The 23,511-nt window shown below is 43.2% G+C and overlaps 2 protein-coding genes across 4 annotated transcripts in view; one reads left to right on the top strand and one right to left on the bottom strand.

Moving 5' to 3' along the window:
* Positions 1-5,123, bottom strand: part of ENTPD5 (ectonucleoside triphosphate diphosphohydrolase 5 (inactive)) — a 372,723-nt gene extending 367,600 nt beyond the window's left edge. For 2 of the 3 annotated variants that reach the window (XM_078659871.1, XM_078659870.1), the window contains exon 1: positions 4,996-5,096. The gene's annotated coding sequence lies outside the window, so the exon portion shown is untranslated. Of the gene's footprint in view, positions 1-4,995 lie in introns of all 3 variants that reach the window. The other variant, XM_078659869.1, reaches the window with a different exon arrangement.
* Positions 5,124-5,509: 386 nt separating this feature from the next.
* The window catches only part of BBOF1 (basal body orientation factor 1), a 134,837-nt gene continuing 116,835 nt past the window's right edge, over positions 5,510-23,511 (top strand). The window contains exon 1 of the mRNA XM_078659872.1: positions 5,510-5,937. Within this exon, the coding sequence (XP_078515998.1) occupies positions 5,891-5,937 (47 nt within the window). The 5' untranslated portion in view covers positions 5,510-5,890. The remainder of the gene's footprint in view (positions 5,938-23,511) is intronic.

The following is a 23,511-nucleotide window of genomic DNA, read 5'->3' on the forward strand; positions in this document are numbered from 1 at the left end:
CCAGCAGAGAGAAAGATCAGAACTGGGCACACGTACTACAAGACACCTAAAACAAGAGCGGGAGGGGGCGGGGGGGACGCGAGCGGAGCAGAGCAGCTCCGGAAACACCACCATCTTTCTCCGAGGCATTAGCAGGAATGCCTCGGAGAAAGACACCTAAAACAAGGCCAGAAATATACGACAGAGGGAGGGGAGGGGGGGGGGGGACACGAGCGGAGCATAGCAGCTCCGGAAACACCACCATCTTTCTCCGAGGCATTAGAAGGAATGCCTCGGAGAAAGCACGGTCATTTTCTGATTCGGGGGCGTGGTTTTCTTTCTCTCCTCTTCCCATTGGCTGGAAGGTAAAATTCCAGCCAATGGGAAGAGGAGAGAACAAAAACAAGAAAGAAGAGAAAAAACACGCCCCCGAATATGGAAAAGACGGGGCTTGAACTGAGTGATGCCCCTCTCCTCCAATGGCTGGCCTCCGTTTAGGAAGCCAGCCAATGGAGAAGAGGGGCGGGTTCAAGCCCCCTACTAAGAGACATTAATTCTCGGCTGCGCGAGCACTGCTGCGCAGTGCAACGCTAGTCCGAGACCAAAAATCAAAGGGAGCACCAACATTTTGACCATAGAGATCCTCCCTATTAATGATAGTTGTAGCATAGACACTTTGTCTAATACCTTTTTCACACTTTCGTGAGCATGCTAGTATAGTTTAAGGAAAATAATTTGCCCATAATCATTTGTAACGTGTAGCCCCAAATATCGGACTGGATCTGATGGTTAAAATTTCAGTTTTCGCTTGGTTTACTATATATCCGCCAACCTGTGTGAATTTCTGGATTTCATCAAGAGCATTCTGCTATATTAACTGCCCCTGCACCAAGATACAGAATAATGTAATCTGCATATAACTTACTTTTTTCCATCCTCTCAGTGGGAGGCAAAATCATTAAGCTCTTCCGAATCCTGACAGCAAAGGGTTCAATAAACAATGAAAACAGAAGGTGGGATAACGGGCATTCCTGACGTATGCCTCGTTTAATATTAACCTTGCCGGCCTCTGAACCATTAATGATGATTTTGGCTTCTGCATAACTATATGCTTTTTTTAGCATCTGTATGAATTGTGACGGAAAACCAAATTTATCCAAAATAAAAAATAAAGTTCTCCAATCTACCAAATCCAAAGCCTTTTCAGCGTCCATCATCATAATCACTGCATTGATCTATTTAATAGAAAAATAATCGATGGCTTGCATTAAAAAATGTGTTAGAAGCCATGAGACGTCCTGGAATAAAACCATTTTGATCACTATGAACTACTTGTTCTGCACAGGGTGCTATCCTTTTTGCCCAAATTTTCATAAGCAATTTATAATCTGTATTTAGCAGACTGATAGGACAATAAGAGCTGGGATCGGAGGGATCTTTATCTTTTTTTAAGAAAACTATTAACACTGATTAAGTAAAACTTTTGGGGAGTTCTATAGATTCTTTAATTTTATTAAACAATTTTGTTAAAAAGGGAATCAATTCTTCTTGGAATGTCTTATATACTTCCACCGGGATCCCATCCATTCCACAGGCCTTGGTATTGGGCATACTATTTAAAATGGTTCGGACCTCCATAATTCCTATTTGAGCATTTAATATTTCCAAAAGCTGTTGTGCTAGCAAAGTTAATTCTAATTCTTCGAAGTAACTCCTCAGTGCTAGCTCATCTATTGCCTGTGTTTCTGCGTAGATTTAATTAAAATGTGTAAGAAACACCTCCGCAATTGCCCCTTCATCATCCTCTAATATACCCATTGATGGATTTTTAATTTGAGTAATTAATTGAGCAGCTTTTTGACATTTCTTGGACCAAGCCAGAAATCTACCCATCTGTTGGCTTTCCTCATAAAGTTTTTGCTGATAGGCCTTACTGCCTGTAATTTCCTCTAATAGAAAAAATTCTTCAACTTCTCGTTGGCACTATCAAGCTCTTGCTGTTGCGCTTTTATAATAGGCAATGGTGTATCTGTTAGGATTACATTTAGTCTAGCTTTTTCTACTGCAGTCTGTAATGCCAGAATCTTTTGTTTCCGTATATTACCTATTCTTGCCTTAAAATTGGTGCCCTGGGCCTGGGCCCAGCTTCCACATGCTAAAGGCCGGACCCGGACCTGACCTCTACTGCTACCTACCGTGACCTTTTCTTTGCTGCTGGATGCGGTGTTGCTGGCAATTCATTTGGCCCAGGTCCCAACTAAAAGTGTCCCCCATTAGAGAATAAGGCAGCTATAAAGTTTGCCCATATTTGCAAATTTGGTAGTTTTGAACGTGTAAAGACACGCTGTAAAAGTGTATTGCAAAGTATGGAAGACTGCATGGATTTTAGATACCTACAGCCAATGCTTGTTTTAATATCAGGGAAATTAACAGTAAAAACCAGCCCACCAGACGGTCAAAAAAGAGTCCTGTGCACTTGCATATAAGACCACCCCTTCAGGCCTTGTATGCAATACATTTCGAAGTAATGCAAACCATTTGTATATGCTTTCTAAAGAGTGTTGTTTTTGTTGCTTATGGTAAATAGGTGTAACTTATGTTGTTTTATTATCCTTTGTTTAATACTATTTTATAAATTTCTTAAGCACATGATTATTGTTTTCATGAATTTAGGATACGCCCCCAATTGCGTTTGCCACACTTCTTTACCAGGTTTGCCATGCCCCTCTTAGAGAACCACCCCTTTCAGTTTTTTCATTCCACACAAAAGCACCGAGTAAAGTTCACATTTCAACAACAGGTGATTCATTTATGCATTTTTATTTAGCGCAAACCTTACCCGAAGATGTCTGAGCGCTTTACAATAAAACCAGTTACATTACATAAGGACTTTATCAGAGTACATGAATAACATAAAAGATACAAACAGATAACCTCTAAAACCACATAAAAATGGTAGTAAGGGGACTGACTCCCACCTACCGATAATGGGGATGTGAGATGGACGCGGAAAGAGCAGTTTACATGCATAGAGGGTGCCCCAAGAAAAGGTCCAGGGTGTGGGGTAAATGGAATGTATTTCGGTGCAATATATGCGAACACACGCAGGAAGAATCGATCTCTGATGTCAGTGATTAATGGGTATGTAACAATAATACGCTATGCCTCACTGTAATGCTCTGTGACATGCTGCCAACGACTAAAGTGCTTTACTAGTGTACTAATGAAAAATGTTAACATCTCACCATGTAATACGAGAAACTCATCCCTACACCGTGTACTACCGTTATATTTCATGTTGATTGTGAATATTGAAACTGTAAAAGACCAATAAAATGTTTTATAAAAAACATTTTTAAAAATGGTAGTAAGTACATAAGTCTACTACAGATACTACAGGTACTCTCCGCTCCGCGAATAAAAATCTGTTAGCGCTCCCTTAGTTTAGAAAATCCAGGTGGGGAGGTAGAGCCTTCTCGCTGACTGCGGCAAGGCTGTGGAACTCCCTCCCGGAAAAGCTCTCTGGTCAACCCTCTCACTCTATCTTCCACGGGAGCTTAAAAACCTGGCTTTTCTAACATACTTCAGTATGAGCGTGTTGTCTACTCCGCTGTCTCCTTTTAGTTGCATTAGCGCCATGACGCCCTTGGGCTTAGTTCGCGCTGTACAAGTCCAATACTTACTTACTAGTGGTTAGAGTTACATATAAACACACACACGTTGAAAATTCACTAAAGATTACATTTTAAGATGACTTGAAGCGAATGAATGAGAACATACCAAATAGTATTCACTGGTTGAAGTTATATGTTATTTTTTTGGGAAACAAACTTGCACCGGGCACAGTGCACAATAATAAACTGAGAAGCAATTAAACTTTAGACCAATAATCAAATTATACAAACAGTACTATTGTTATATAAAAATATCTTTTTTCCTTTTTATTTCACTTTTTTTCTTCTAAATTTAAAATAATTTATAAGAAGAAACATACATACATATAATCAATGATTCTTTTCATAAAATACACATTCTAGATCCTTCTATATATATACACATTTGAACCACAAGATATTACAATGTATGATATAACCTGAAGGGTATAAATGCGCTCAGCTGGTAAACAAAAACAGTCACAAATGATCAAGCACAATTTATCTGAATTCTATCGAATTAGACACAACATGTATGTCAAAATCAGATACACTGATCACAGTTGTTAATTGCCAGATACCACATGTGCTGATTTTCAGAAAACACTGGTTACAGTTCTTAACTACCCTAGGAATTTATATTCACATACAGTTCTTAACTACCCATACACATAAACATGTGCAAAACGCAGCAGAAACTCAAACTCAAACCTTTAGACCAAAGGATAAATATGCTCAAGTGTTCCAAAAATGGAACCACGGATAAATGCGAACACCCCTCACAGTCAGGGTGCGAGATACTTACTCTGGAAAAACACACGGGCACCCTGTAAAAAGGATAATACCCTAAACAAGGAAAACAACTTTTTTGGGAAACAAATTTGCACCGGGCACAGTGCATAATAATAAACTGTGAAGCAATTAAACCTTAGACCAATAATCAAATTATACAAAAGTACTACCGTTATATAAAAATGTATTTTTCCTTTTTATTTCACTTCCAAATAGTATTCACTGATTGAAGTTATATGTTATAAACAACAAAAAAAAGTATAACTAATCAATATCCAGGCAGATTTTCTCATAAAAAAGGGAAACGTCTCAAAAACCGACATCGTTCTTTGGGCGAAACCATCGCCCATGAATCTGCATACCGAGTTTGACACAGAAACATGAACAGGACCGGACCCCGAGCTCAAATTAAAGGGGCTAGGGGCGGGTGTGGTGGTAAAATCTGATACTAGTTGCTGTTATAACTAGAATTTACGTAAAGGAAGGTGTCTGGTAGTGGTACGGCATACATCCTTCCTTATATCTCCTTCTAACTGTTCTTCTAATAATAAATAAGGCTCTCGTAACTTACCTTTCAAAGCCGTAAACCGGCTGCCTTCGAACCATGCCAACTCCTGCATTCACTGCCAACACAGAACTTACTTCTCTTATTTAAAAGCCGGCTTGCCCCGTCTTAATTAGCTGAGGGGCGGGACCAACTACTCCTAAAGACCAAAGTAGCGTATCACGTTCCGCTACGCATAATGTTTTCAATTCAGTTACCGTTCCAGACCTAAAGCCGTCGCCATCTTGGGAAGGGATTTCCAGGCTGTATGGCAGGCTAAAGCTAGAGGTCTATACTTGGCCGCGGTATTTCTGTGGCACCACCCCCTCTTCCTGAGAAAACAAAATAGTTATCGGGCAAGTCACAAATAGTCCAAAGATGAGAAGGACATGTGGTTTGGAAGCAGTAGTCTTACATTTACACAGCGACTTCTCTCCAACATGGCGCCGCGGGTACGCCTTCGAAGACAGATGTAACAGTCCGGCCTCGGTCTTTTCGGCGAGTCAAATTTCACAGCGTCCAGTTACCATAGAAACGACCAAAGTAAACAGTACGATCAGAACTAGTGAGGGGTGGACAGGTACCAGTGCAGAACAGAGAGAGTACGTCGGAAAGTGGAACGGAGATAGAGGCATTGAATGGTTAAGAAACAGAGAAGGGAATAAAAAAAATCTGATAGGGCGACAGAGAGAGAGAGAGCGCGAAAGTTAAGTAGCAAAGAGAAGCAAATGTAGTGCTAAGGGGTGCAGGACAGATACTAGATGCTACTGGATAGAGCTAAATACTAGTTGACAGAGGCAGGGAGGGTATAGGCAAAAGTGAGGGACTTGGAAAGGGACAGAGAAAGGGACAAGGGAGGGCTGATCTGTAGGACACTGATAGGCAGGCTCCTGTCACAACAGCCGCTGAGCAGGCCACAAGCATGCCGAAGAAAAAAGGGAAAGCTGGAAATGGCAAGAAGGGGAAAAGGTGAGATTTACATTGTTTTTACTCCTGCTATAATCGGTGCTGGACATCGGAAAACTCTCCTGAAACCCACTGTGTTTAAAGTGAAAGTGTACCATTAATTTTATTTGATAGATCCTAGGAATCTTACTATCACTCATAACTGATTATTTGCAGACCGTAACGTATGGATGCTACGAACGTGATCCAGATTCTGTCACTAGTTGTAAAGTTAGAGGACTCCCGGTCACTCTGGGGATAGACACGCTTTCAGTTTCTTGAGAAATTACAATGACGTCTCTCAGATCTTGGAGATGCTGGAACGGAATCCCAGGGCATGAAACCCAGACGCGCTGCAGCGACCTGCAGCCTAATCTCTCTAGCCAGAAATGTGATTTGAAATATACGTTTGGATGCAGAATACACTAGGGAGCGGCCTTGTGAGTATCTCACTTAAAAAACTCGGAAAGTTATGCTTTAAGTTATAGAACACATTGTGAACGAAGCACAGTACTTTGACATAAAGGTGGTGCAGTCTCTGAATGGAGTTTGTAGAGCAGCACAAATACATGCCTTCCCACAGGTTAGACAAGATGTAATCACTCAGCAAAACTCCTCAAATAAAAAACATGAAATAAAAGGCAAACAGCGAAATAGTAGTTTGACATGGCAGAATCGGTTTCTGGCGGGTGGGGTGTTAAGCGGTAGGCCTGCATTGCTTCATTTCTCATTACTCTTCCAGTAGTGGGCCGAGTATCATTGCTGGAGACCACAATTCAGATTTGATTTCCTCAGTTTTAATAAGAGAACTGCCATCACTGCAATACAGAAGTAAGGTTTAGCGGTGAATATCCAGCTTTACTTTTCACAATGAAGACAGACTGGTTGTACTCTGTGTATATAAGAAATATTTGCCACAGGGCTGGGATAGGAAGGGAGAGGTCTTAAATATGAATTAAAAACTTGGGGCAGTAGTGTAGCTCGCTTTGTGATTCCCCATTTTACCAGTATGTGCAGTATACAACAACTAGCTTGGTCACAGACTAAAGGAGAGACAAGGCCATCAACTGACTGCTGGCGCTCAGTGTTAACATGTCTAAAAGGATCACTTTCACATCATGTACTACTATGAAGCCCCAGTAACCATTGTTTTCTCAATAATTGAATTTATAATCAGTGTAAGCATCCAAACAACCAACATTCTAACTGAATCTTTATGTACCAATTTCAAACAGATATTACATGGAGATATGCTTGCTAGCCATTGAACGATCTATTTATAACGGTGTATTTCAGGGGATCATGCTTGGATCCTGTCATCTTGGATCTATATTGAATACACTTGGAATACGTGCTTGGTAGGTGGAGGGTAGGATTTGTTTAGGTCTCCAGGTCTGTAGGCCTGTGTCTGCCTGGGGGCATAGAAGAAACTTAATGCAAAAAGTATTTGTGGGATCTACTAAAAGAGGGTCACCCCATTACATTTTTACAGAGCTAAGTGTATCTTTGATACACACACACACAGACACAAACACAAATGCATCAGGGAGGAAAAGGGCTCAAGAGTACAATTGTCATTACACCATGTGTTTTTGTTCAATAGTTATGTGTGGGTGTGTAGTCTGTGTTGTGTGTGCCTGTTTTAAATGGTTACAAATTCTGAGAACCTTGTTTAACCACCTTCGTGGGAGAGAGCTGAATCCAGGAAAGGACTAAAGCAAAACCTCATTAGGGAACAGGGAGGATATACTAAAGCCGCCCACCACATACCCTGTACATAAGTCAATTGAATTATTTATTAGTTTAGCAAAGTGGCTCAGTGAGTTAAATGTGGCTTCTGACACTTCCTGTGACCTGCATGTTTGAATCTGGCAAAGCTAACTCTGTATTCCGTTCTTACCAAGCTGGTACATCGTGTGCCATAAAATTGGGTTATGACAACGCCTGTTATTTGCACTGCCTAGAGACAGCAGAAACCCTGGCATGGAATTCTATGTAAATAAGGTTATTCGAACAGCAAGTTACAGTCCTACTTCACTTTGCGGAGGCTTCAGTCTCCATTGTTTTCAATCTGGCACCTTTAGGGAGCAGTATATCACAATTATTGTGAGGTGGTTAACATTTGCAGTTTCCAGTGGTTAATTTCAGCCGGTTGTTGCAAATTGATCCCACCGGCATTCAGTTTTGGGGACCAGCATTTAAATGTCCTCATCAGACTTTGATCTAGAGCAAGAGAGAGAAAAACAGAAATGGAGGGAAGGAGGAGAAAAAGACAGATGGAAAAACAGTGACAAAGGGAGAAACCAAGGATGAGAAAGAACCTGCATGAGTAAAATAAACGGTGTATGATGTGGGAAGAAATAGGCATGAGGTGGAATCCAGACAACACAACCATGGTATTTGCTAATCCCGACATCTGTAAATGCCAGCTGTGGGCTTCTAAAAAAAATTTGAGCACTGATATTTAATATTTTTCAAATTAAGCACTGGCAATTTCCCTATATTTAAAACCTTGTTCTCAGTGTTGAACTACTGAGAACTGTTAGAATGGCATACTTACTCAGTAGTACGGTAGGGCTTAGTTTCAACATCATCAAACCATATCAGAAATATAGTTTTGTCAGGGGGGTGAGGAAATGAGATTCTGGAATTGGTTTTGTGGACACACATACACCAAGGACATATGTTACCATTGTTTTGACTGGATCTCCTTTTCCAAAGACTATCAGCCTTCGCCTGCTATTAGAATATTTGGCTACACATTGATAATACGTTTATATTTCAGTGTTTCACACTTGCATCCTTCTCGAGTGAATATATGTGTCTCGAAAATAATTGTATGGTGCATTTTGAGATGCTGTGGGTATGCTTTATGTAATAATGAGCACTTTTGCATCTACCCTTGGTTTGTAAGCTGTGGCACACTGAAGATAATTTAATTAGGTTATCAGTGTAGATCTAATATGTGTCATTTTAATATTTGACTCAATATTAAAATGTCAAGTTAACTCTGATGGAACTCTTTCTACCTGGTCTTCTTAAACTTCCATGCCAGGTGAATATAGTCTGAAGGATGGCGTGCACTTCAAAGACTAGCCGGCCTTGCCATTAAATCAAAAATGCATACATGCAACGGGCTATACTATATTGGATTTATAATGAAAGAGCCTGTATTTATAATCCATGGAAACAATTTGTGTACAACAATGCCTCCAGCATTCTTTGTCTACAGTGTGAACTAGGACATTCTCCGATGGTTTGTGATGTGAGCAGAACGTATTACATTTACACAGGCAGTAGTGAACATGTTATATAGGTTGGAAACCCATCGATTGGTGTCGTGAGTGTTATTTGTGCCAATGGATTGACTTTATGTGGTTCAGCCAGAAAGGATGAGGAGGCAGCCTTCATGGTCTGTCATCGTCTACTCTATGTAAATACTTCTAGAGATGAAGAATCCGGACTCCAATGAAACAGATCTAGCATAAGGAAAAAACATATTCTCTGTAGATTTCCTATTTTAGTCAGAACTCCTGTGGTGAATATTTCCACTTCTAATTTGTCCATTGTCAGGGCGAACATGGGGTTATAAAGGAAGGAAAAGCAAGTGAGTACTATCAAATCTGTCCCACTATCTTGCCTACCTGTCACAATGCCCAAGTGTGCTTTCATTGATCTGTGTGAGACTGGCACGGTTGGGCTGGCACAAAAAATAGGCCGGGCACCAAAATGAAAGTGCTACCCATTAGCGAACCAGAAAATTAAAAAAGTTGCCCACATTTGCAAATCAAGCTCATTTTGAACTTGTAAAGACATGCTGTATAGATATTTTGCAAGGTATGGGAGACTGCCTGCACTTGTGTTTGCTGTAGACAATGTTTTGAGGGAGGCAACATCAGGGAAATCTACAGGTAAAACTGGCCCACTTGGCCATAAAAGAGGCCAACAAACTGCTAAAAAAAAGAACAGCCCAAACACTGGCCTTTCAGTCCAGACCATTGTATACTGCCTGATTGCCCTATAGTCCAGTCCAACCCTGGAGATTGGTTGATCTGGGTAAATTCTATACAAGACCAGTTTGGAGCGGTCCCGTTTCTGCTTTTCCTGCCACCACCAGTAAGGCAAATGGAAAGGTGTCCAAACCAGAAACTGGCAGGGTTAACTTGAGCTGCATAGTAATATATTTACAGGTCTGAAATTGAAAATCCCCATAGGGTAGTGTCCGGATGTCCCGTTAAAGACAATGCAGCCACCCCAGCCCAAATCATCCTTATTAGGATGGATCACAATCTATGTTCTATTTAGTGATTCAGAAAAGGGGGTGGTGATGAACAGAGTGTCTGAATTAAGCAGACCACTCTTACCCAGTCCAAAGATCAGGGCTTGATCCATCACCGTTATTTAGCTCACTGCCCCATCCCAGCTCAAAACCTGGCTATATGCAAATTAGTCTGTCCCTGGCCCAGTGCATCATGGGAACAGGGCAGACCAAACTACCAAGCCAATTCTTCACCAGAAAGGAGACAAGCTACCGGGGACCGGTTTCTGGCATTTCAGCCTCGTCGGCCCGGCTTGCTTGAATCCTGATGGAGCAGTGAGCAAGGGACTCATGTCTGAGTATACCCTGCCACACCTATAGTGGCCAAAAACGATTCAGAAAAGGGGGTGGTGATGAACAGAGTGTCTGAATTAAGCAGACCACTCTTACCCAGTCCAAAGATCAGGGCTTGATCCATCACCGTTATTTAGCTCACTGCCCCATCCCAGCTCAGAACCTGGCTATATGCAAATTAGTCTGTCCCTGGCCCAGTGCATCATGGGAACAGGGCAGACCAAACTACCAAGCCAATTCTTCACCAGAAAGGAGACAAGCTACCGGGGACCGGTTTCTGGCATTTCAGCCTCGTCGGCCGGCTTGCTTGAATCCTGATGGAGCAGTGAGCAAGGGACTCATGTCTGAGTATACCCTGCCACACCTATAGTGGCCAAAAACGATTCAGAAAAGGGGGTGGTGATGAACAGAGTGTCTGAATTAAGCAGACCACTCTTACCCAGTCCAAAGATCAGGGCTTGATCCATCACCGTTATTTAGCTCACTGCCCCATCCCAGCTCAGAACCTGGCTATATGCAAATTAGTCTGTCCCTGGCCCAGTGCATCATGGGAACAGGGCAGACCAAACTACCAAGCCAATTCTTCACCAGAAAGGAGACAAGCTACCGGGGACCGGTTTCTGGCATTTCAGCCTCGTCGGCCCGGCTTGCTTGAATCCTGATGGAGCAGTGAGCAAGGGACTCATGTCTGAGTATACCCTGCCACACCTATAGTGGCCAAAAACGATTCAGAAAAGGGGGTGGTGATGAACAGAGTGTCTGAATTAAGCAGACCACTCTTACCCAGTCCAAAGATCAGGGCTTGATCCATCACCGTTATTTAGCTCACTGCACCATCCCAGCTCAGAACTTGGCTATATGCAAATTAGTCTGTCCCTGGCCCAGTGCATCATGGGAACAGGGCAGACCAAACTACCAAGCCAATTCTTCACCAGAAAGGAGACAAGCTACCGGGGACCGGTTTCTGGCATTTCAGCCTCGTCGGCACCATCAGGATTCAAGCAAGCCGGGCCGACGACGCCTGAAATGGCAGAAACCGGTCCCCGGAAGCTTGTTTCCTTTCCAGTATAAGAATTGGCTTGGTAGTTTGGTTTGCCCTGTTCCCATCATGCACTGGGACAGGAACAGACTAATTTGCATATAGCCAAGTTCTGAGCTGGGATGGTGCAGTGAGCTAAAAAACGGTGATGGATCAAGCCCTGATCTTTGGACTGGGTAAGAGTGGTCTGCTTAATTCAGGCACTCTGTTCATCACCACCCCCTTTTCTGAATCATTTTGTCCACCATAAGCGTGGAAGGGTATACTCAGATGTGAGTCCCTTGCTCATTGCACCATCAGGATTCAAGCAAGCCGGGCCGACGACGCCTGAAATGGCAGAAACCGGTCCCCGGAAGCTTGTTTCCTTCCCAGTATAAGAATTGGCTTGGTAGTTTGGTTTGCCCTGTTCCCATCATGCACTGGGACAGGAACAGACTAATTTGCATATAGCCAAGTTCTGAGCTGGGATGGTGCAGTGAGCTAAAAAACGGTGATGGATCAAGCCCTGATCTTTGGACTGGGTAAGAGTGGTCTGCTTAATTCAGGCACTCTGTTCATCACCACCCCCTTTTCTGAATCATTTTGTCCACCATAAGCGTGGAAGGGTATACTCAGATGTGAGTCCCTTGCTCATTGCACCATCAGGATTCAAGCAAGCCGGGCCGACGACGCCTGAAATGGCAGAAACCGGTCCCCGGAAGCTTGTTTCCTTCCCAGTATAAGAATTGGCTTGGTAGTTTGGTTTGCCCTGTTCCCATCATGCACTGGGACAGGAACAGACTAATTTGCATATAGCCAAGTTCTGAGCTGGGATGGTGCAGTGAGCTAAAAAACGGTGATGGATCAAGCCCTGATCTTTGGACTGGGTAAGAGTGGTCTGCTTAATTCAGGCACTCTGTTCATCACCACCCCCTTTTCTGAATCATTTTGTCCACCATAAGCGTGGAAGGGTATACTCAGATGTGAGTCCCTTGCTCATTGCACCATCAGGATTCAAGCAAGCCGGGCCGACGACGCCTGAAATGGCAGAAACCGGTCCCCGGAAGCTTGTTTCCTTCCCAGTATAAAAATTGGCTTGGTAGTTTGGTTTGCCCTGTTCCCATCATGCACTGGGACAGGAACAGACTAATTTGCATATAGCCAAGTTCTGAGCTGGGATGGTGCAGTGAGCTAAAAAACGGTGATGGATCAAGCCGTGATCTTTGGACTGGGTAAGAGTGGTCTGCTTAATTCAGGCACTCTGTTCATCACCACCCCCTTTTCTGAATCATTTTGTCCACCATAAGCGTGGAAGGGTATACTCAGATGTGAGTCCCTTGCTCATTGCACCATCAGGATTCAAGCAAGCCGGGCCGACGACGCCTGAAATGGCAGAAACCGGTCCCTGGAAGCTTGTTTCCTTCCCAGTATAGGAATTGGCTTGGTAGTTTGGTTTGCCCTGTTCCCATCATGCACTGGGACAGGAACAGACTAATTTGCATATAGCCAAGTTCTGAGCTGGGATGGTGCAGTGAGCTAAAAAACGGTGATGGATCAAGCCCTGATCTTTGGACTGGGTAAGAGTGGTCTGCTTAATTCAGGCACTCTGTTCATCACCACCCCCTTTTCTGAATCATTTTGTCCACCATAAGCGTGGAAGGGTATACTCAGATGTGAGTACCTTGCTCATTGCACCATCAGGATTCAAGCAAGCCGGGCCGACGACGCCTGAAATGGCAGAAACCGGTCCCCGGAAGCTTGTTTCCTTCCCAGTATAAGAATTGGCTTGGTAGTTTGGTTTGCCCTGTTCCCATCATGCACTGGGACAGGAACAGACTAATTTGCATATAGCCAAGTTCTGAGCTGGGATGGTGCAGTGAGCTAAAAAACGGTGATGGATCAAGCCCTGATCTTTGGACTGGGTAAGAGTGGTCTGCTTAATTCAGGCACTCTGTTCATCACCACCCCCTTTTCTGAATCATTTTGTCCACCATAAGCGTGGAAGGGTATACTCAGATGTGAGTCCCTTGCTCATTGCACCATCAGGATTCAAGCAAGCCGGGCCGACGACGCCTGAAATGGCAGAAACCGGTCCCCGGAAGCTTGTTTCCTTCCCAGTATAAGAATTGGCTTGGTAGTTTGGTTTGCCCTGTTCCCATCATGCACTGGGACAGGAACAGACTAATTTGCATATAGCCAAGTTCTGAGCTGGGATGGTGCAGTGAGCTAAAAAACGGTGATGGATCAAGCCCTGATCTTTGGACTGGGTAAGAGTGGTCTGCTTAATTCAGGCACTCTGTTCATCACCACCCCCTTTTCTGAATCATTTTGTCCACCATAAGCGTGGAAGGGTATACTCAGATGTGAGTCCCTTGGTCATTGCACCATCAGGATTCAAGCAAGCCGGGCCGACGACGCCTGAAATGGCAGAAACCGGTCCCCGGAAGCTTGTTTCCTTCCCAGTATAAGAATTGGCTTGGTAGTTTGGTTTGCCCTGTTCCCATCATGCACTGGGACAGGAACAGACTAGTTTGCATATAGCCAAGTTCTGAGCTGGGATGGTGCAGTGAGCTAAAAAACGGTGACGGATCAAGCCCTGATCTTTGGACTGGGTAAGAGTGGTCTGCTTAATTCAGGCACTCTGTTCATCACCACCCCCTTTTCTGAATCATTATGTTCTATTTAGTGGCATAGATATTTTAGTAATCGCACATAAAGCCCCAAGTAGCACCACCGTTTTATTGCATTCCAGCCAGTGACTGGAGCAGAGTCCTTGCAGCCTTTGAAGTATATGTAACTTGAGTCTTTAATATGTCTCTTGGGGAGTTTTCAGTATTAGATTAGAATCCCTCTCTCGTAATATATTGGAAGCATCATCTTTTCCAGACAGAACTAATATGGTAATGAAAAATACTAGTAAATCAACGTTGGGAGTGTATATGTTGAGTTGGGCGGATGGAGTGTTATAGATAGTGCACTAGGTCTAAAGAGTCCCACGTCAGGATTGATATCCCCCTAGTTAAATTTAAAGTCTTCTGTTTTATGTACCAGTATCTTTTTTTGGAATAGGAGCTGTTGGATGCAGTATACATGTTATACCCTTTTCAAAGCAAACAATAGGCTATATCTTGAAAAAAACAAGTTACTTACCTTCAGTAATGCCTTTTCTGGCAGAAAATCTAACTGCAGATTCCTCACATGAATTTCCCCAAGTGCCAGACTGGATCCAGAAACTTTAATAGCGATTCCCACACATCAACAGGTTGCATCGTGCGGCTTCGCGTCGGGTTTTTCGCTCCTGGATGCGACATAGGGTCCAATATAAGGCTGCCACATCTGCTCGCTGACATCAGCTTCTTCTGATCTCCATCCACGTCGTCAGATGTGGACCCATTTAAATCAGAAGTGCAGTGTTCAGATGTTTCAGATTTGAAATCTTTTTAATGAATCTTGTGAGTGCATTCCACAGAATGGGTAGGGGGTGGGTCTGTGAGGAATCTGCACTTAGATAAAGCGTCTACCAGAAATGGCATTACTGAAGGTAAGTAACTTGTTCATCTGAGAGAGGTATCTACCTGCACATTCCTCACTGTGTGAATAGATAGCACAGCAGGAGGTGGGTTTGTGGAATGGCTCAGACCAGGAACTCCTGCAAGACTGATTGGGTGAAAAGCGCATCCCGCCGCACCTGGTTATCCAGGCTGTAATGCGTTGTGAATGCGTGAAGGGTTGCCCATGTAGCAGCCAGGCAAATGTAAATAACTTTACTTAATAGTATCCTCCCTTATAAACCAACGTGATTAAGGAGAAAAAGAGGCAACTGTACTCCAGCACACTTAGAGGAAGGAAAAGGAAAAAACCTTCTTTTAATATGTAACCCTCATCCACTTTAGTAGTGGCATGCTTCATCATCGTGTTCACCCTGACTCCTAAAGGTCAGGTTGGGCTCAACCATGTTCCAGGGAGCTGCTCTGAGCAATCTTGATTTTTTGGGGGGTTGAAATATAATATAAATCCCTGATACACCCCAAGGTATCCCTTTATTTGCGGGGTGAGTGGGAATGGTTAAAAACTATGGGAAGGGGCAAACAGGATGTTGTGGTCCTATGACCCTAATCTAAAAACGCCAACATGTTTCTGAAGAAAAATTATCCCCCAGTGATGCACCCCTGCACATTTTACAGGTGAAATCTAAAGTGCTAAAGATAAGCTTCAGCATACAAAAAAGAAAAAACATTACTTCGCTGTGTATAGGAAGTACTTTTGAACAGAACAAGAACAAATGACGCACAGTTGCGATTGCAGGTTTATTGTGACTCTTTAATCATAACACAGTTCCAGACTCATTTCGTCTATAGACTATATCTTTGTCATATCTTTGGAGCCTTGTTAGTGCTCCAACATCTAGGAAGCTGCTGATTCAGGGCCTTATAACATCCAGATTGGACTATAGTAACGCCATCTTTCTGGGCGCTCCTGAATCCACTTTTAAGAAACTCCAGCAGGTCCAAAATGCAGCGGCAAGATTGCTCATGGACGTTCCCAGGACGCAATCAGCGAGACCTGCTCTAAAGGCGCTGCACTGGCTCCCAGTGCGGGAGAGAGTTACATTCAAGGCACTCTGTACAGCCCACAAAATTCTTTTGGGGAAAGGCCCCCCTATACTAAAGAATTTAGCGGTCCCATACAAAGCGAGCAGATCATTGCGCTCTGACCAAAAACACCTTCTTTTAGTCCCTAGAATTAAAAGGTCTCGTACCGGCGGGAGAAGATTCTCAGTTAACACGGCGAAGCTGTGGTACTCGCTCCCTTTTAAACTTCGCGCCGAGTCTTGTACTCTGCGGTTCCGCAAATGTCTCAAGACCTACCTGTTCCCTGCTTGAGTGCATCTACCTTGCCGTTTTTTTACTATCTGATGGTGTCTGGATAAGCGCTGGGATGCCCTAGGGTAACTGTGCGCTATATAAAATTTTAAATAATAAATAATAATAATAGTTAGTGTGATTATCTACAAAGCCCAAAGATCCATATTTTGCTATTTTGCTGCGTCTTCTCAACTCCTGCTCTCCTGACTCAAGCAGGAAGCAGGCAGCCAGGCTTCCTCCCTTAAGCCAATCACAACGCTGCAAGCAGCATTGTGATTGGTCGGGACACCACCCAGCCAGGGGCTAATGGTGTGGCCATGTTCTCCATGTAGGCTGCTATGCATGGAGAAAGGGCAGAGTGCGCATGACTGGTTTGGGCGGTCCAAGAGGGCCGACCAAACAGTCTTTGCGCACTCAACTGTGTGCAAACCACTCCTTCCCTGTCCTGCTCAAAGTGCAGAGAGCAGATCCGCCCACGCGCAATGCACAAAGGAAACATAAAAAGGTAATAACTTTTAGCTATTACCATTTTGTTTTGGCTTTCTCGCACTGCAAGAAAGCAGTGGGGCAACGCTCCTTCGCCGTAGTGGAGGAGCCACCCCTGATGCCACTACTAGAGTCGGTGAGGGTAATATATAAAAAGGTTTTTTTCCTTTTCCCACCTCAAAGTGGTGTGGAGTATAGGGCCATCTTTTTCTCCTTAATCATGTTGGTTTATAATGGGGGATACTACTTAGGTACGGTAATTTCATTGGGAGTATGTATCCCCTTTGCTTTCAGCTTTGAAAGAATTTCTCTGCACTCTTTGGGTTCTGGAGTTAGTCTCCAAACCCACTTGGTAAAGGTAAAAATGTCCATGACTGCCACATTGTGCACCAGCACAGTGGTATCAGCCTTTGCTCTGCTGGAATGTGCATGCAAGCTTTCTGAGGCTGTTTCTTAGCTGGTCAACAGCAGATCTTTATGCATAGAACAATCCATCATGAAATAGTTATCTTCTGAATCACTTTTCCTGTTTTTGCTCCAGAGAAACCAACAAAAAAATGGTAATCTTGGCTGTATTCTGTGGTCTGACTGATGTGAAAACTAAGAGCCCTCTTGGGAACAATGCAGTGACGGCCTTCCTTCTTCTTAGAAAGACAAGGTGGAGCATAGAAAGCTTGCAAGGGGACAGATTGCCCTACATGAAAGGGCATAACCACATTTGACAGGAAAGCCGCCTTTGTTCGAAGGATGTGTTTGCCCGCAAAGAACAGAGTGTATGGTTGCTGTACACACAAGGCCTGGAGTTCCCTCACTCGTCCAGCATACGTGATTCCAATAAGGAACACAATTTTGATAGTTAATAGGCGTAAGAGACAAGTATGTATAGGTTTGAATAGAGTGCACATTAAATACGTTAGAACCAAATTTAGGTCGCACTGTGGCATCACAAAAGGTATCAGTGGGAACATGTTTCAAACAACAAGTGACTTGAAAAGGGATGGCTGATCCACTAAGCATAAGAAGGCTGAAAGGGTAGACAAATAACCTTTAGCTGTAGCCACAGCAAGTCCCTCCTGGGGCAAATTAAAGACAAAATAGAAGGATGTTTGACAAACATTAAGGGTTAAATATGATGAAGGGAACACAAGGGAACAAACTTCTCCCAGCGTACTGAAAATACAGATTTAGTGGAGGGGCACCAGGCTGCCAGAATGACACCAACCTCATTTGGAGGAAGATCGAAGACCATCAACTGTTGCTTCATGAAGGTGTAGGTTGTTCAGGTTCAGGTGCAGGACCTGGCTGTGCTGCTGCAGCAGAAGGTTCTCCCAAAGGGGCAGTCATAGTGGAGGACAAATGCCCAAAGCCAGAAGGTTTGGGTACCACACTTTCCTTGCCCAGTCCGGATCCTAGAGTGACTTGGGCCTGGTCTTCCCTAATCTTTTTCAGCACTCTGAACATGGGTCAGGTGGGGTAGAAAGGCATATAGGAGTCCCAATCCCCAATGTAAATGAATACTGTGTGTTCTCTGCGGTGGCGAATAGACAGAGCCAGGGTTCTCCCCATTGCTGTAAGACACCTTGTGCTACAGAGTGCAACTGCCATTCGTGATACGCTAGGCAACTATCTTGCTTCACACACCCCAATAAAAGAAATTTAGCACTCCCAGGATGAGGCACTTGGTAAAGCAGGAAAAAAATCTTGGAAAGGAGACTCAGCACTCACAAAATGAGGCACATCAAAAGGCAGTTTTAAAATAAAGCATGGGGTTTTATTAATGCAACACTCTCTAACAGAAAGACATTCCCAAATGTCAAATGAAACAGGTAAAACTGCATGCAAATGTATATAGAAATATATGTGCACAAGCAAGTAATAATACAACGCTCGCAAGTAATCATGCTTGAGATAAAACATTAGCAGATAATAATGGAACATTCACAAGTTAAATGTAAGAAAGTAAAACATAATCAGATAATAATAATGGACTTCCAATGCAAGAAACAAGCACTGTCAAATGCCAAGAATAAGCACTGTCAAATGAAAGACTCAAATATAAAGAGCATGTATACACAACATAAAAAAATCAAAGAGCAACGAAACTTATAGCTTATACATCTATTGAGTTGCACACAACATTCTGGTCATCTTGACTGGGAAGCCCATTTTAGTCATCCAGAAGTCTTAATGGTTCAGCAAACATTTCCCTGGGACGGTGCATCCACCCCACAAGTGAGCTTCTGTATGAGAAACAAAACGTCCTGTCTTTAATACCTTTTACTAACACGGAGAGAGACTTCTAGAAATTCCCCCTCCCTTCATCTATTGCAAAACCAAGGACTGTAACGGTCCGTTTCAAGGTCAAGAGGGAAGCTGGCTAACCCTCCATGTTTTGACTCAGAGACAGAGAAGTACGTTCCTCTCTCACGCTTTCAAACATACATCCCACATGTTCTATTCCAGAAAGGCTGTTTTTATCTGTGCTGAGGAGAAAGAAAACATCCCACTAGTGGCGGCTGGTCCATAGGGGGTGCAAGGGCAGCGACCTCCGATCACCAGCACACAGGAGGAGAGAAAATCTAGTCTTCGCATTTCCAGCCTCCAGAAATTCAAACGACGAAATGACAGATTTGTCAGTTCACTTTGCTTTAATTTCTGTGCAGGTGTCAACAGAAGTGCGCAGAGGAGTAACACAGGGCAGGGGGTGCTTCAGTTCCATGTTTGCGCATGTGTGAAGAGCGCTTTCATTTCAGCCCTTTTCACACATTCGCAACCCATAGACTTGCTGCGCATTCTCTTTGCAGAGCAGCGTGTCTAAGAATGGATGCTTGCATGGGCTGTGAGACAAAATCACCCCAGGCCCTATCAGGAGTCAGGATGGAGCAGGGGTGAAATGAGGGTTAAAGCTCAGCTCTAACCTGATTCCTGATACAGCTGTGATCAGCACGTTCCTGGCGCTGTAATAAAAAGACCGAATGGAGCCATTCAAGACGTGCAGAAACACGCAGGTAAGTAAACTATGGAAAGGAATCCTTCATTTAAAAACATTTCCAATAAGTTTCCATCTTACATGACAATCGTGCTTCTGTACACGTTTTATTGAGATATTCTGTACTCATTGTTCTGTCTTTGTTTGCTTTAATTATCAGGGAGTGGAAGTGCTGAATTTGGATAAAAAAATACTCTATGTGGCAAAGGAAAGGGGATTTAAGCTGCTTCTGTACACGTTTTATATAGATATTCTGTACACATTGTTCTGTCTTTGTTTGCTTTAATTATCAGGGAGTGGAAGTGCGTAACTTGGAAAACAAAATACTCTAATGTGTGGCAAAGGAAAGGGGGTGTAAGTCGCGAGGGCCAGAGCTTGTAAACCAGAGTCTGACAGTCAATTTACAAATGTATTTCAAAATAAATCTGCTGCAATGAAATTGGCATCAAGTTCATATTTTACGGTAAATCTGTTTTAGATTACCTAACTGGTCACAAAGAGGCTGCATTGCAAACAATTTTACAAGGTTAAGACACCTGATGCAAAGGTCTGTGTCCACCAATCAATTTTGAGGAGATTTTGCTGGAAATAATGACTCTAGTGATTAATACAGCTCTGGGAGAGTTCTTTGTTTTTTCCATTCACAGTTTTGTCTCCTAAAGTGGTATAGAGGATTAATATGCCTGCTGCAAGGCACACTGTGTAACATGCAGATCACAGAAAATTTAGCTAGGTAAGTGGGCTACTGCTTCTGACACTGAGGCATTTTTTTCCTTCCAGTTGTTAAGTTGAAATATTCTAATATTGTACAGTGATCTATTTACTGGCATGAAGGTGCTGCATGCAAACTGTAAGTCATGGGTTTACATTCTTATTTTTTCTCAATCTGTTGTTATTCTAAGATTGCTCAGTAGAGTTCCTTTGGGAAGTGGTAAAGTCTTGTTAGTACTGACAATTACAATCAACCGCATTATGTTTTATATTCTAACTATATGGTCCTCCCAGCCATTCACTCTTAACATAGAACGTCTAGAAGTTTGGATGATATGAGTTCCTACACCCTGTAAGACTCAGGCCAGATGTAGGTAATTCCGATTTACCTACTCTTAAATACCGAATCATACCGAATCGGTATTTAAGAGTAGGTAAATTGGAAGGAGGCAGATGTAGGTAATTTTAATTTTACAATTACCGAATCTGTAAGATTCGGTATTTACAGATTCTGTAAATACCGAATCGGTATTTCCCATTGATTCCTATGGACCTTGAAGCCCATAGGAATCAATGGGAAATACAGATTCGGTATTCACAGAATCTGTAAATACCGAATCCTGGCAGGGGGAATGGGGTGTCACTTTGACACCCTGTACCACCCCAAATGCAGGCTTGTGTGCCATGTGGCACACAGACATGCCCTAAGGGCATGTCTGTGTGTCACATGGCATAGGTGTACATGCACAGATGTGCATGTACACAGGAATTCGGTATTTTACCACCCAATAGGATTGGGTGGTAAAATAAGAAATCCTAAGGGCCTGTGGCACTGCAAACTGTGCCAGCTACATATGGATTTACAGAATCGGTATATTTACCCATTCGGAAAAATACCGAAGTGGTAAATTTACCGAATCGGTAAATATACCGATTCTGTAAATTCCGACCCACCTACATGTCAAAAGCCAAATACCGGTCGGTAACGGCCGAAATCGGCCGTTACCGACCGGTATTTGGCTACCTACATCTGGCCCTCAATGTCTTGTGTAACATTTCCTGTAAATTGACTTACACACATGTATGATTTATTATGCCTCTCTGTGTGATGAAAGCACTCAGACACCCTACAGTTAGGTGAGTGGTGCTATATATTAATTACATAGAAGAATATAGTAGAGGACAGTTAAATCAATATCACACTATTTAAAAAAAAAAAAAATGTCACTGTTAGAACTCCCTGCCAATTCGCACTGGGAGTCAGGCTTGCTCCCTTTGCACACTCCTTTGATAATATACAGTGATATATTTTTGCCTCACCACTTTCAAAGTTCACTGCCCACCACTGCATCCCACTCTCAAGCTGCAAGAAGGCACAAAATGAAATCATGCAAGAGCACAAAAATGATGGTGTACATTCAAAATGAAGTCAATTAAAACACATAGAGTTAAAGGTCACCACAATCTCACAATGCAAATAAATACGTATAGCATTACAGCAACAGCAGCTACGTTTGTTCACCCTGGCATTTAAAGATCCTGCCAGGTGTTGAGCAACCAGGGAGATGTACATGGATATCATCGACGGGATCCCGGTAGCAGGCCGTAGTAGGTATGGAGTGTGGGCCAGATATCTTGATGAATGTGTGACTACAGGTCTGACACCCTCACGGGATTCATGGTGCTCGCGCTTATAATCTCGGTGACTTGTGCAACCTGAGGAAAACCTCCCCTCTTAATAAACGCACCTTAGCGCGGGCAACACATATTGGTCCAACGAGCTACACTTGACCACCACTATTTTACCACATACATAGGTCCTGAAGAAAGCCAGCACACCTTTTAATGTGGCTGAAACATGTAGACCTCATAGGATATAGGAGACATAACCTAACCTATACATATATCCTCCGTTTTGTTTTAATACTGCCAAGGGCCCTCGATTAAATTTCCCCAACTGCTCGGGACCCATTGGACAGTTTTTAATCTACACCCATTCACTTCACTGCACTCTTACTGCCCAAAAAACCGCTACGCTGTAGTCAGGCGTTGAAGCACACCCGAGGTGCACTCAGCACCTTGGGTGGGACCCGATGATGAAGCATGCCACCAACTAGGTTGGTGGGTGAGGGTCTTCATAAAAAACAATTTGTTTTTCTCCCAGACATGAACATCTAGCTCCTACCCTTTAGCTAGTTATCATTGATATTTACTTAAGAACCAGGGGAAGTGAACTAGTCCTTATTTTTCCTCCCTTTCTCGCTTGATTATATTTTTTTAGATGTCCATGGATGACTTTTCACCAAAATACCAGGGGTAGCCGAGGTGGCAACACGTCATTTGACCCCAGTGACATTGCAGGAAGTAATAACAAATTACCTTTGACCGGTATTCATCATCCAGATAGCTGTCCATTTCTCAACTATCAGTCTTTAGTATATCTCTTTCCCACTGTTGTCTGTTTCTCACCTCTCCAGTCTTCTCCTCTGTCTAATCTGATTTCTCAATGCTCTGCTTATATATCACATCTCCCCCTCCCTCACCTGACTTTTGTCACCTGTTCTGTCTATTTTTCACCTTTTACTCCCATGTCTATTTCTTTCTCACCTGTCTCAACATCTTCTCTATATCTTCCTGCATGTCTCTGTTTTTTCTAACCTCTCTGTCTTATCACCTCTTTCTCTCTCTGCTTCCCTTTTCCTCTCAGTTGTCTATCACCAGCTGTCTCTTTCACATTTTCTCACACCTGTCTTTGCTGTATTTTCTCTGCCTATCACACCTCTCATACAGCCACCCCCTCTCACCTGTCCTCTTTGCTCTCTGCCTCCCGGCTGTCTCTGTTATCTATCAATTAAACTTATCACTCTCACCTGTCTCACTCTCTGCCACACCTGTCTGTATCTCCCACACTGTCACA

This window comes from Lissotriton helveticus, chromosome 9 (assembly GCF_964261635.1).
Source record: "Lissotriton helveticus chromosome 9, aLisHel1.1, whole genome shotgun sequence".
NCBI lineage: Eukaryota > Metazoa > Chordata > Amphibia > Caudata > Salamandridae > Lissotriton > Lissotriton helveticus.